At 46.9% G+C, this 13,585-nt stretch overlaps 1 protein-coding gene across 3 annotated transcripts in view; it reads right to left on the bottom strand.

Annotated features, from left to right (window-relative positions):
* LOC130529898 (thymocyte selection-associated high mobility group box protein TOX-like) overlaps positions 1–13,585 on the bottom strand; it is a 55,758-nt gene that overhangs the window by 15,757 nt on the left and 26,416 nt on the right. For all 3 annotated transcript variants that reach the window (XM_057040578.1, XM_057040579.1, XM_057040577.1), the window contains 2 exons: positions 10,268–10,327; positions 572–859 (listed from right to left, as the gene is read on the bottom strand). In XM_057040578.1, coding sequence (XP_056896558.1) covers positions 572–859; positions 10,268–10,327 — 348 coding nt within the window. The remainder of the gene's footprint in view (positions 1–571; positions 860–10,267; positions 10,328–13,585) is intronic.

The raw sequence follows: 13,585 nt of genomic DNA on the forward strand, positions 1-13,585 counted from the left end.
CTTATGCAGTTTGATTCTGAAAATCACATAAGTCCTGATTAACGGAGGATAAATGCCACGGATGCTCACATTAAAACGTAAATATTCATGAGCTGCAGAGAGAAAAGTTATATTTATGTCAGATGAAAGTATATAACGTTGAATTATTCAGCGCTGGGACCATCTATAATTCATCTGGTTCGATACGATGATTAAAGCATCTGAATGTGTTCGCCGGGGGTGTTTACATGTTCGGTCTGAAGCATGTTTAACACAAGAAAAAGTGCCTTTGCTTTGGGGAGGGGGGCGCGATGCTCAACATGCTTTTTTGGGGAAAAAAAGAGGAGCTGACAGGGGAAATCCCCCCAATCCTTCATCGCGATTATCTGTTCAAAGTCAGCCCTTCCCTCCAACTTCTCCACCTTCCGAATCATCACCGATGACAAAGGTTTCCCAGTTTGAGGCGACCTGACGTAAATTCGCTTCCATTGTTTTCACCAGCGTTCAACTGGGCTTCACGTCCCTCAAATGAAGGCAAATTATCAACGTTGAAGCTAAAGATCCAACAGGCTGAGACAGGGAGGGTACTCACTGAGTGCACCGGCCCTGTGAGGAGGTGGGTGTCCTGACCCAGCATGTTGGACATCCTGAGGGCGGGCAGCTCCGGGTAGGAGTAGGTGTTGAGCAGGCCGTTGTGGGGCAGGGAGTGGAAGGGGTAACCGGCCTCGTGCTCCATGAGGTGCAGCAGGGAAGGGTCGGCGTGGTTGGGGGGCGTGATAGGCGGGATCTCGTAGTCTTCGTCACCCGCTCCCCCTCCTCCTCCGCCGCCGCCACCACCTCCTCCTCCACCACTGCTGCCGCGGCCCTGACTGGAGTAGCTCTGGGAAGGAAGAGAAGGAGAGGCATTTTTGACATTTGCATTAGCATCATGCGTGTGTTTGATACGTGAGGAGGGAAGAATCTGATTTCCGCATCTCATCGCGCGCTTACATGTTTCAATTAGTCACAGAAGAAATAAATTAGGGTTTGAGTCTCTCAGGAGTTGAAACAAAACACCCATATCGCTAAATTTAGCGGCATTTTTCCTCTTCTAACGGACCTGCTGCCTTGATCTTCACCCCTCCTGAAGCATTCTTTCCCACCAGTGCTCCATTTATATGAAAAAAGCAACAAAGGTTAATCGTGGGTAATTAAAAAAAATAAACAACGTAATTGCCTTTTAAATGCACCTGTTGATTCGCAGCCGTTCAGCTTTTTGCTATACCGCGGCCAATTTAGGCTGTTTTCCCTTCGCTGCAAATAAAAATAATTAGAAAATGCAAATTGTTGTGCCTGCAAAAGTGTAAAGAATTAATTCAACCCAAACACACGCACGCACGCGTGCACGCACGCGGCAAATTAATTAGAGTTTGACAACAACAGCTGCTGTACAGAGCAATTTGCTTCAGAAAGCCTGACAGCTTCAAAGCGACATACTGCCTTTAAAACGCGTTAATCAAATTCATTAGGAGGGAAAATGCCGCCATTCAGAGGTTCCTTCAGAGGAAATATAGCGGCAGTCGTGGATTTTAAAGCCAGAAGAAGGTGGAGAAATGTATCCAGTGGGCCCAAAAGAGACCGAACCAGGTGGACGTGCGCGCTAACAAGATGATACATGGACAATGCCCGAGGTTGTCTTCTCTATGGCCCAACTTGACATAATATTGCAGTGAGAAATATGTTTTTGTGCTCTCCAAAAGCACACTGATGGTAGTCACCAGGGAATGAAAAGCAATTTTGTCAGAGGCAATCTGATGCCAACTCCCCTTTATAATGACTGAAGAAAATTAATCATCGCAAATAATATTCCACTGTCAGCCATTCAAGAGCTTTTTAATAGAATTTTTATTATTCATGTCTCGTGGTACACATCAGCCACTCTGTTCTGCAACATTTCAGAAATCAATTCAATATCATCGTTGTGTAGGCTGTCATCCCGCCTGCCAGCGCTGCGATTCATCTCGCAAACAAATACTTTTAGCAAACAAATGGAGAGGGGGAAAAAAAAAATGGGGAAAGAAATGACAGGGAACATCTACAATGTCCCCGTGAACAGAAGTGCTTCTTGAAGATGGGATAAAAGTCAGCTAATGTGCGCTGCCATCAGGGAGAGAATCAGCATAAATACCACGTTTATTATCGAGGGCTGTGCTATTTTCGCTTCTTATAACAGTCGGCTTGTATGCAGCCAATTTTAGAGAATTTTTGTCAACAGAACCAACAACTCCATCTTTGGTTTTATTGGTCAGACAAAACAACAAATTTGTAGTTTTATTTATTTTTTTATAACTTGTTTAATACTAATTTCACCCAGAAATGAGGTTCCATGTAATAGACAACATGTTATTAAAGCTCTGTGCTGAACATTCTTTGCTAGAGAAAGAGCTGTTGGAAATGAGCTTCCTTCCTTTAGTTTTAGAGACACTTTCACTTTAGAGAAGTCGCTTTCTCCCAGGATATGTTGGTTAAGATGAAATAAAATGACCGTGGGTTCGAGTTTAGGGCATTTAGAGTATTTGTGACACTGGTGTCACCGTGGGGGTGGGAAAAACTAGGTTCTAAAATATTCTGTCTGTCTGTCAAGAAATCTGAGGTGCATGGGCCATAAGTGGTACGCTACAGCCTAATCTGCGGCACGCTGTCTGAGAAGCAGTTACCTGTTCATCCTTTCGTTGTATTCTGGAACACCAGCTGGTTAAGTGTAATAACCAAAGTCCACATGTGCTAGCAGTATATTAGCGTTGCTCTTGTCTTTAAACGTCAGCAGGGATGATGGGGATACGTTCATTTTATGAAAGAAAAACAGGCACAGCTTTATTTTTCAGCTGCTTCTTGTGATATTGGCTCCGCATCGCCATCCGGGATCCGAAATTACGAGACAACCTCTCTTGACAGTTTCAGAGATCTGTTCCGCGTCACGGCAGCAACTTATTTTATATCACTGCAAACGATGCACATCAATGAATGATGGAACCCTTTTTAAGTTGGCATTTTACTGTTAGAGACAAATTTCCAATATAAAAATCAAGCGTGTAAGTTAGTAAAATACTACATTGAAGCGAGCCGCTGTGTATCGGTGGCTCGGTTTCTATCGCCTGTTAGGAGAAAAATAAAGCTCGCGCAGAACAGAACGAGCAGTTTAACATGGTGAGTTATGTCCTGAGATTTAAATGCTGTCAGGAACTACTTTACAACCATGCCTCCCATCTCTTTGTGCCTTTTTCTCCCCCCTTTCTTTTAACAGCTTCTTATGATGCCCTTGGAGATAAGACGCAGGACAAGGACATCACAAGTTTAATATTTTCAAACAGGGATAAATAATTCATAAATACACTGTCTTTCAGCGCACGGAGGAGAGCGGATAAAAGAGAGAGGAGGTCAGAAAGAAAAGGCCAAATGTTGATTCGGCCTGCTCGGGCTAACCTTCACCCCCCCACACCCCCCACTCAGAGGTGAAATTTAAGCAAATCTGTCATCTTAATGGACAAGGACTGTGTAATCCTGGAGAATCTGCACATCACTTCTTTCTTATTTTCCCTCTGATGCTAAGACGTGATAGCAGAGGGGGTTCTCTTGTGCATCAGTTGTTTGACATCAAACTGCCAGACTGCTTTAACATTGCAGATGTGAGATATTGCTCCGAGGCGTATTGGCTATCGGCAGAGATAAAGGTTCTTTGATGGGACACAACCCACAGGGGACAGTGTTGCTTTTTCTTTACATATGAGGCCCTGGTTTACAAAACATGTATGTTCTGTTCGAGCTTCACTTTTTATTATTTTTTTTAAAAAAAGGTGAAAAGCCAAGTCCTTTCTTTAAAAGCAACCACTGAGCCACAGCTAAATGCACAGAATGAATGCAACGCGCGTGTGAAAACAAATGCCCTTCTAGGTGAACCTGAGCCATCAGCGTGACCTCGGCAACGCTCTCTCCAAAGCACGATGTAACCGCTAATCTGGCGGGGATTAGCGTATAAGCTCGACGTTGTGTGGTGCTGCTGGCGGAGCCCGTTTAATCATGCTCGGAAGAACCCCGGTACGTCATCACGTACGCCGATGCTAACGGCGCGCTGCTCAACGACACGAGAGCGTTTAGAGCCAGAGTTTAAACCAGAGGAGGCAGCAAAGCTGTTTTTCTGTTGTTCGCATCTTCAACAGCAGAACTCGACAGTCGAACGCAGGAGTTGAATTCCACGGAAACATACATCTCTTTTGCATAAACGGGCTCTATAACTTTGAATGGGTGTCCTATTAAAAGTCATTCAGCCATATGCTGCTGGATGACGAGAATAAAGAGATGACAGAGCGGCTCGCTGTGGTGACAAACACCAGCTGGCCGTGCATATAGATCACGTTCTTCACGTTCTAGGCTGCTGCTGCAGCCGTGGATCTGGAGCGCATCTTGAAGGTTCACCTTCAAACATCACGACAGTCAGAAAGCAGCTGGGAGCGACCGTCGTAGTGGTGGTCTGCCGGGTCCGTGAAGGCCACCTGACCCGCAACACGGCTGACGATCTACAGGACGGACCTGGCAGAGGGGGGTGATGGTGGACTCGGGGTGGTTTGGACTGTCGCCCAGCTCCAGTCGATGAGGGAGCAGTAAGCTAAACCTCTTCCAAGGTAAATTACGCCGGTAAATTCTCTTAAAAAATCACACTGTAAATCTGCCTTTTGCTGTCATTTCAATACCAAAACAATTTCTTTGTCTTCCATCTGACAGATCTAAGAAGGTCTTTTTTTTATTAGAAACCATCGTATATATACGTAAAACATGTCGTCTCATAGTCAACTGAACCACCCCCCCACCCCCCCACCCCAAGGGAGCTCAGAAGCCCCGGTAATCATGTACGGCACAATCGCCGGCCCGTAATCCCCTTTATTTTTATTTTCATGATGTCACTCTCTTTAAGCCCCCTTACTTTATGAGACGCAAACGCAGCGGGGGGGTGGGGCAGGGGAGGGGAGGGGTGAAAACAAATGATGTGGATCCCTCATTGTTCTTTCTCTATGCCCTCATTCCAGTCAGGGTAATAAGAGAACATTGTGATTTACTGTCAGTGAAGCGCAAGAGTGCATCAGAGAGAATCCAGTGCAGCGGGGCTATTAAAATAGATTTAGCTTCCCACTGTATTAGGCCAGATGTCTGCACTTCTATTATATTTCAATCAGCCGTGACCTTGGTCTCCATATGATGAGGAAGATCACCGAGTGGGGGGAGGGACAAAAATACACACAGAAAACCAGTAGAAATATCAAACTGCTTAGTCCCGCTAAATCCATCGTTCTGCATATAAAGAGGGGAGGGGGGGGGGGGGGGGGGGCGGGGGGAGGGGGGCGGCTGGGACTGAAATAGCCTTGGTTTCAAGTTCTCTTAAAAGACTCCATGAATCACTGAGTGCACTCTCACTGCTGATAACTTGCTCTTATTTATTATTTTATTTCCTCCCCATTCCCATCAATGTGCTGTAGTTCAAGGAGGCAGTTTTTTCCACCGGCAGGAATCATTTTAGCTCTTCAAACCCCCCCACCCTCTGTCATCTAACACGCTCAGAACCGAGGAGACGCCCCTGAACACGCGTTACTTCTGTGGTCGATCTTTTTTTTTTATTTCAGAGGAGATCCCTCGTTGGGCTCCACGAACGCTGAGCGGGGGTCAGATCTTTCAGAGGCTGATGGTAATTGGAGTTATTGGCTGCCGCTCACTGACCTACATAAAGAACTACAAATCCCCGGTCAGGTCAGGGGCCTTGGAGCATGTGCGCGGACGTTAGCGCGCCCCCGACGAGGATCCTGAGAACAGGAATTCATGTCTTCGAATTTAAACAAGCGCTTCATTGGCAACAACCTTGCCGGCGGCTCCGTTCGGCCTTAAAGAGGGAGCCAAAAGTGTTCTTGTCTCATGTGTACCCCCCCATGAACTTTTTTCTTTTTTCAAACAGGGGGAAGGATGCAAGGATAGAGGAGGGAACCACGGGGGACGAAGCGGAACGCTGTGAAGTGAGGAAGAGCGCTGCGGTTGTGGCGGGATGGGGGGGTGGGGGGGGGGGTAAAGGTGCAATGTGAGTCACCGTTAAGTAATGGTGCCTTTTCACATCAGCATCGCCCACATTGCGTGTGCGGTGCCAGGGAGCACTCAGGTGGGAGCGCTGGAACGAGAGAAAGAAGGGGCGATGTTACCACATGGGGTCAGCGAGCTGGGATCCAAATGAAAATAATCATATAATAATGAGATGGAAAAAAGGAGTCAAATCAGCAGAGATGACTTGTTTCCTGGCTAGTGTTTTACCTTAGGCTATGCTAACTGGCTCCAACTTTAACTTAAGTTGTCCAGTCAACATGATTTTAGACATTCCTGCCTTTATAATCTAGCTTGTGTTTATAGTCGGATGACTTACAAATTGCTACTTTTATTAGCGGTGAAGCTACATTCAGGTTAGCTTAGCTGAATGACAAGAAGCAGTCGTGGTTCCTTTAGTTGATTATCCGTAGGTTTAGCTTCTGGTAGCTGCTATAAGAGCTTTAATTCCTGGGTCAATGGTCATTTTAACTAATGCGTTGAAACTTTATAAATGACAAAATAATGAAAAAACAAGTGTGTCTATTTTTGTATGACTTACTCTAACTGTGTAATAAGGAAGTAACTAAATAACTAATACGCTAATAACTAAGATGTAATCTGCTTAGTTCAGCTAAGGCTGGAAGGGAGGACTACACATATTTAGAGATCAGTCATGTGGGTGAAAACCCCGGAAAAAGTAGAAGACAAAAGAGAATGCGGCAGAGTGACACAGTTAAGAAGTACACAATAATAAACGGACAGGACAAAATGGGAAGGGGGGGTCTCTCAGAGCATCTCGTGAGGCTTCTATGCTAATCTCCTCCGTTAGCCGCTGCTCTTTCGTAGACATTCGGATCAATAGAAATGGCTGAGACACAGAGAACACTGGAGGCGCGTGGTCTGAACCATGCTGCCCCTAACGGGTCGGCCTCCGAGCTTCCGCTCCTGCACAAGAACAAAGTAAAACGTGAGAGTTAGAGATCTGCAATGTTACTGTCCCACTTCCTGCCACCAACTGGTTTTCTCTTTCAAGCTTCTCTAACCAGCCTTTGGTCTCTTGCTTTGCCTCAAACGTATACTTCCATATGCTGCAGACTGATTCCAGGGCAGGGACGTGCTCGTCCACGTGCAATAAACAGAATACATGGAGGTACAATGGCTGGCGGGAGTTTCTGGATTTTGGCTCGGCCGCAATGATTCTTCCGGCCTTATCGCAGGAGCATGAGAATCAGATGGAACTGCATTAGTCTCATCTGAATTTACACTCGGGCCGGGCCAATGCTTCTGCCTACACTGCTTTTCCCTGACATGGAGGCCAGAACTTTCCTCAGACGGTGGACTTTTGGTACGAGCGCACACAGGCGAAAGGCCTAAAACGGTCATTCATAGTGAGATGTTTACTCTTTAATTCTGCAAAGTGACTTCATATTAGCTTTGTTTGCAGGCGTGGGTGCACAATTTCAAACAACCGGACCCAAACAGACCAAAACATCAACGTGGGGGGCCACATGGAAACCATCAATACCAGTAAAAAGTCTGGGAGCTCCATATGTGCAGCCCGTATGAATATCTAATTAAAAAAAACACGCAATATTTAACGTCTTGAAAACATCAGGTCTGAATGGACAGACTGTGTCTGGGTGTACAGTAAACTACTGCTTCCAAGCTGCTCCTTATTAGTGGTTTTCTCTCTTTAAAAAAAAAATAAAAAGCTCAGAGATGTATGTGTAATGCAATCTGCTGCCTCGGCGTGAGCGCTGTGGAGGACTCGGACTCAAAGAGACAAAGGAGGTCCTGTTCTGGCCCGTTTCACAGTCACACGTCATGCAAAAGGCGGCGGCTCGCACCTCAGCGGTGTGAGCGTGCATCGCGGCGTCGTGTTACAGACTGTTTGACCACCGAGAGAGCGTTAGCCTTTAGCATCTTCGCGATGCCGGCAAAGTGACCACAGTGTGTTCTTTTATAAAGACAGCTAAGTGATGCTAACATCACACTGGGCTTTATTGGAGTAACCCCCCCCCCCATTTAAAACTGGTGCAGAAAACGTTTCCATATTTGGACCTCCACTTTGTCTCATTATCTTCAAACGTGAGCGCCGTCACCTAATACATACAATTCAGCTCAATTAAGAAACAATCACAGGCGCAGTGTGAGGCCGCGTTGATGAATTTTGTATGAGACGTAAAGAAAACGCATGCACGCATTCCTCAGATGTGGCGGCTTTGAAGATGGTTATGAAATGAACCGCTTCCATCTCTGAGGCAGGTTAGCTGTAGCAAGTTTCTGGCCTGTGTCCCATTAATGCCCATTATTATCACGGATAAGGAACGCTGCATCAAAGGACATTATGAGACAATGTGTACAAGCTGACTGTAAAATGCTGCTCTGTAAAAATCAGCGCTAATGGGTAGCAACGGATGGCTACATTGAGGTTAAACAGTCTTTCAGCTTTAAAACAACACAGCAGACCGCAGAGCGTCTTTAGAGCCAAAACTATTTAATAAAAAAAGGCCCAATGAGCGATCGCTCCAGAAGTGGTGAGCAAAGCTTCTATTTGACAGCGCCGACGGAGCGTCAACCGCAGCTGACATGTTTTGAAAAGCCCAAATTGCCTTAGCTGCTAAGAAGCTGTTTGTTGACCCTACAGAGCAAACCTGCAGCGCGCGTGATGGACACACGACCGCTGCGGCAGCGCGGCTTCAAAGCCGGACACTTATCCTGTTTATCCCAAACCCGTGAACCCAAGCAAAGTGACGTAATTAGGGCAGATCAGTGACGGTGGCTAATGACAATGGGCCTGGCAGTCTGTGGCGTCTTTTAGGGCTCCTCATTAGGGGTCAGGGAGTCTGGACATCAAAGGAACGGTGGGGAAAGGTCACACACGTTCGAGCGCTAATGGGCAAAAACACAGCGTGTTGGCCACGAAATGGTGATTTCCGTTCACATTTTGGGGATTTAAAAGGATATTGTTTTAGGAAATAATTTAATAAGCGATCCTTCCTGGTCATGATGTCATTGGAGTGAAACAATGTGTCAACTTGTCCACAGAATGACAGAATGTGTCACTTACACACGCATATTTATGCTAGTGTGTGTGTGTGTAAGTGTGTGTGTGTATAAGTGTGTGTGTGTTTGTGTGTGTGTCTCGCTCTCAGCCTTCTGGCCTCGTCCTGTGACTCCTCTCCAGAATCTGGTGCTAATTGACTGGGAGCTTCCAGCTCACAGCATTTAGTCAGAACTCGAGGGCCTCGGCGCTGGATCGGCAAATGCCGGGGCTCCAAACTGTGCCATATGTCCAACCATGTGTTCTCACCACGCAGCTGAGAGCGCTCAGCGGCGCGCCTGTCTGCCTCTGTGACAGTGTGACAGTGGGGTTAAACGATCCCGGAACTGTGGAAGCATTTATTTGTGAGCGACCTGTTTAACGTTGTAACAACTCCGCTGGACTTGATGGCGTAATCCCTCTAATGTAAAAGATATATAGTATGCTACGTATGCTAATGTGCTTTGGATGAAAGGGCACATGTTGTGCTGTGGTTTATGGGGAATTAAGGGCTTTTTTCCCCCCACTAAGCACAAGAGGCCGAACATCATGGATGTGTTCTCATGAAGCTAGATGCACAATCAACAAGATCAAAGCATCAAACTTTTTTTTTAATATTTCAGCTGAAAACAAGGATTCCGCTGAGTGCAAATCTGTTGTTTATCTGAATGTCGATGCTGTCCCAGAAAAAAGAAATGTATTTAGCGCACATTGTGAGAATGATCTTAGCGAACTGCTAACTTAAATGTGTAAATTTTGTTTGTTTTTGTTTAGGTCGGCGTGAAACATTTAAAAAAATCTTGCCGGTTTGCCACAATGTATCACTTTTGCATTATAAACTATTTATTTAACGCTCCTTTTTTAAACAAAAGTGTCTACAAACCACTGGAGTCACAGGAGCCACCCGAGTTCTGGACACACCTAGATTTAAAAGGTACCTGAATCATACAGTTCAACGCTCTGCGACACTCAGCCAGCAAAATCTAAGAAATAAATTATTTTTCCCGACAGCTAAAAAGTGATTCACCACTTAAATCCCTCTATTTTTCTTTTATTTTCAGCTGCAGCACCGGACCTCTTTGCCCTCCGGGTTAGCAGACATTTATCTGTACTCGTCTACAAGCGTTGGTGTGAACAGGCTGTGCTTACCTGGGCCGGAGTCCGAAACTCTTGGTTGCTGTCATTCATGTACATGTTGTCACCATCAAACTGTGGACGGAAACAGAGAGCAGAATTAAACTATCTGCAACATTAAAGGAGGTGTGAGGGGAAATAATGGGGGGAGGCTGGGAGGGGTGGCGGAGGGGGGAACGCTCTTTACGGGTGGCCTGAACTGGGAGACTAATGACTTTGTCACTTTGGTTAAACCTCGTGGTGGCGTGGCAGCGTGGGTAATTACTGCTCGTAAGTGGGGCGGTAATTAGGCTGCACGAGCACAGTGATGAGAGACAGGCTTTTCCCGCTGGGCTCTCTTCTGTGTTTGTGTGCGTGTGTGTGTGTGTGTGTGTGTGTGTGAGGCCTTGCGGTGTCTCAAGGATTAATCGGGCATTGAAAGATCACTTGCTGCAGGTGCCAAAACACGCTTTGACACTGGGTTATGACTCATGTAACAACAAATGACCCCTGACACCCCCGTGTGCGATGGGAAACGACTCCAGGTCACCGGTTGAGCTTGGGATGCGGCTCTCCGTTTGCTCGCCTTCGGCTGACGCCAACCCCCCCCCCTCCTCCAAAAATGTGCTGTGTTTTGACTCCGGCGAAAACAAAACAAGGTGCTCCGGTCCACCCAGAGAGGGTCCCTTACACAGCGAGGCCCAAAGGGATTTAGGACGGTCTGAGATGTCCTCCTCATTATTTCAGATCACTCCAACTTTAGCTAGAAAGCAACAAGCAGGCAACAGTGAAAAACTCCCTTTTAACAGGGAGAAACCTTGAGCAGGACCAGGAAGATATGGGCGCCCTCCTGCTGATGGAGGACAATACACAGACGCTGGAAAATAAATGTGCCTGATGAACATGGCTGCCCGATCGTGCTCAGAAACAACGCTAACTGAGCAGCCTAAAGGAAATGGACAGAATTCCTGAGGGGGGTGAAATCTAATATCCACACTCCCAGACAGGAAAAAGCAGAAGCGGCTAAACATGAGCAAATGGCGAGAAAGAGAAATTACTGTAAATTATGGGAGGAAAAAGGCTAAGGGAGCGTGCGGCCGCCTTGGGGCGACGCACGGTTAACGATGCATATCATGGACGCCCTTGTGAGGATTCGCGTGGTTATCCTAATGATTGCATTTACATTCAGCCGCAGACGCCAGAACCAAAACGACACTGTTCACACCTCACATGATTAACGTGGAAGCCCCGCGTAGGCGCCTGCAAGCAAGCCGAACCCAACGCCGGGCTAATTGCGCAACGCTCCACGCTGGAGGTGCGGTAATTTATTTAACGGAGCGTGGCGGCGTCTGTCACCTGACAGCCAGAAGTGACTGGCACTCACTCAGTGGGCCCGAGTGATGTTGACCTTGGTGACACATCTACAATAAACTCTCCTCTCTGCTCACACGAAAGCCTCTTGTCTTCGCTTAGCCGAGCAATTTCATTTCACAGAAATCCTCTTTTGATTTCGCCGCTGATGTAAAGCCATTTAGAGACCGTCCCTAAGATACTCTCCGGTAAAAGAGGAGCCCTTCGTGAAGGAGAGACGACTTTTGTCCTGTTTTGCCAACACGAATTTTTAATGACGCAGATTCAGATTAACTGTCACCTGTAGGTCATCGCACGCAGGCCAGAGGGGATTTTAATAGAGTTTTGTTCGGACCTAAACTTAAAAGTGAAGAAGCAAGGCAGGCCTCAAGATTCTGCCTATAAATCTGGGGGAAAGGTCGTTTCATTCTACAAAGTCACATGGTTGACCATCGAGTCGAGTGCGGGGCGATGCCGCGTGCAGGTCGACCATCTTTGGTTCCAAGCCTCAAACGCTGCGTTGAAGCTCCCAACAGCACAGCACGGCTGCAAAGGTCAGCCATTTTGTGCTTCAACATGGCTCCCTCTACAGTATGGCGCAACACCCCCCACCCACCCCCACCCCAGTTTTACCTTACCTCATTCTCCCACTTAAAATGCCAATTTCTCCTCCTGCTCGGTGCTACCCGCTCTGCCATGACTCCACATTTACAGCACACATCATCTTTCCCTGTTCTTCCCCTTCCATCCTGCTCCATCTTCCACTTCGCTCCCTGGCTCATTTTTCTCTGCCCCTTCCCTTCCATCTCCCTTCATGCCCCCCCCCCCCCCCCCCCCCCTCCATGTTCTCAATCCTCCTCTCTCCCTCTCCTTCTTTGCCGGGCCCTGGCATCACTTCCTCATCGGCAGCCTAATTGGGCATTCTGCCTGAGACAAGGGCCTCATTAAGCAGTAATTACACACATGTTGTTTTCGGCAAACATCTCTATTTGGATTGCTTTGCATGGTAATTGTTCAGCAGGGACCGCTGCTCGCAATGTTTCCCTCCGTGACACATGTGGTGCTGGGAGAGAGGAATAAATATGTGCAGAAGAGCGATAGAGAGCAGGGGGAAGAGAGAGGAATAATAAAAGGCAGTGGAAGAGAGACAAATTGAGAGAAAAAAAGAATGCGCAGATAAGAGGGAAAGATGAGGAGAGTAAGGGGGGGGGACTAAAGGAATGGAGGCAATGAATGAAAAAAGACAATGAATAAACGAGCCCAGGCAGGAGGAAAATGAGGTGGGGAAGAAACAGGACGGAGGAAAGAGGATGAGGGAAGAGAAGGGAGAGTGAGGGACAGAAGGAGCCGCAGAAGTGGGTCAGAAACGAGGTGCTATCGCAGACAAAGACGAGGGGTTCAAGAAATAATGAAGCCGCGAGGTAGAAGCAATGCTAACTAGCACGCGCGAGGAAAACGCAGAATATTTACGCTAATGGTGCACCGCCATGGCGGAACCTTTTCATCTCGGCGCGACGGTTAACTGTGGAAGCCAAATTACAGACTTCTGCCAGGGATTGATTGTGATTGATGGACGGTTGCTACGAGCTCATCATAGAGCCTCTGAGGCAACATCTGGTTTTGAAGAGGTGGGGTGGGTGGGTGAGTGGGCGGCGGGGTGGGGGATGAAAGGCTGTTGTGCCCGTGTAATGCCACAACTTTCCAGTCATTAGAGAAAAAAAACAAATGTGAGATTTTAAAAGATAGCTTCCTTTAAAAGTAAGCAAAACAATATCAACAATAGTCGGATAAAGCGGAATCAACCACAAATATGATCGAGTTGTTTGAGATTTTTTTCAAAAGAATGTCAGAGAGGGCGTCGCCGGCGCTGGAAAATGTGCTTACAGCAATGTCTCGCCACGGAAAAAGACTTTATCATGCCTGCAGATCAGCATTTTAACTTTATAAAGTGTAAACAGTCAGATTTTCTTCCTTTGCTGCAAGACATGATGGCAAATTGCAATA

The sequence above is a fragment of the Takifugu flavidus genome, chromosome 8 (assembly GCF_003711565.1).
Source record: "Takifugu flavidus isolate HTHZ2018 chromosome 8, ASM371156v2, whole genome shotgun sequence".
Taxonomy (NCBI): domain Eukaryota; kingdom Metazoa; phylum Chordata; class Actinopteri; order Tetraodontiformes; family Tetraodontidae; genus Takifugu; species Takifugu flavidus.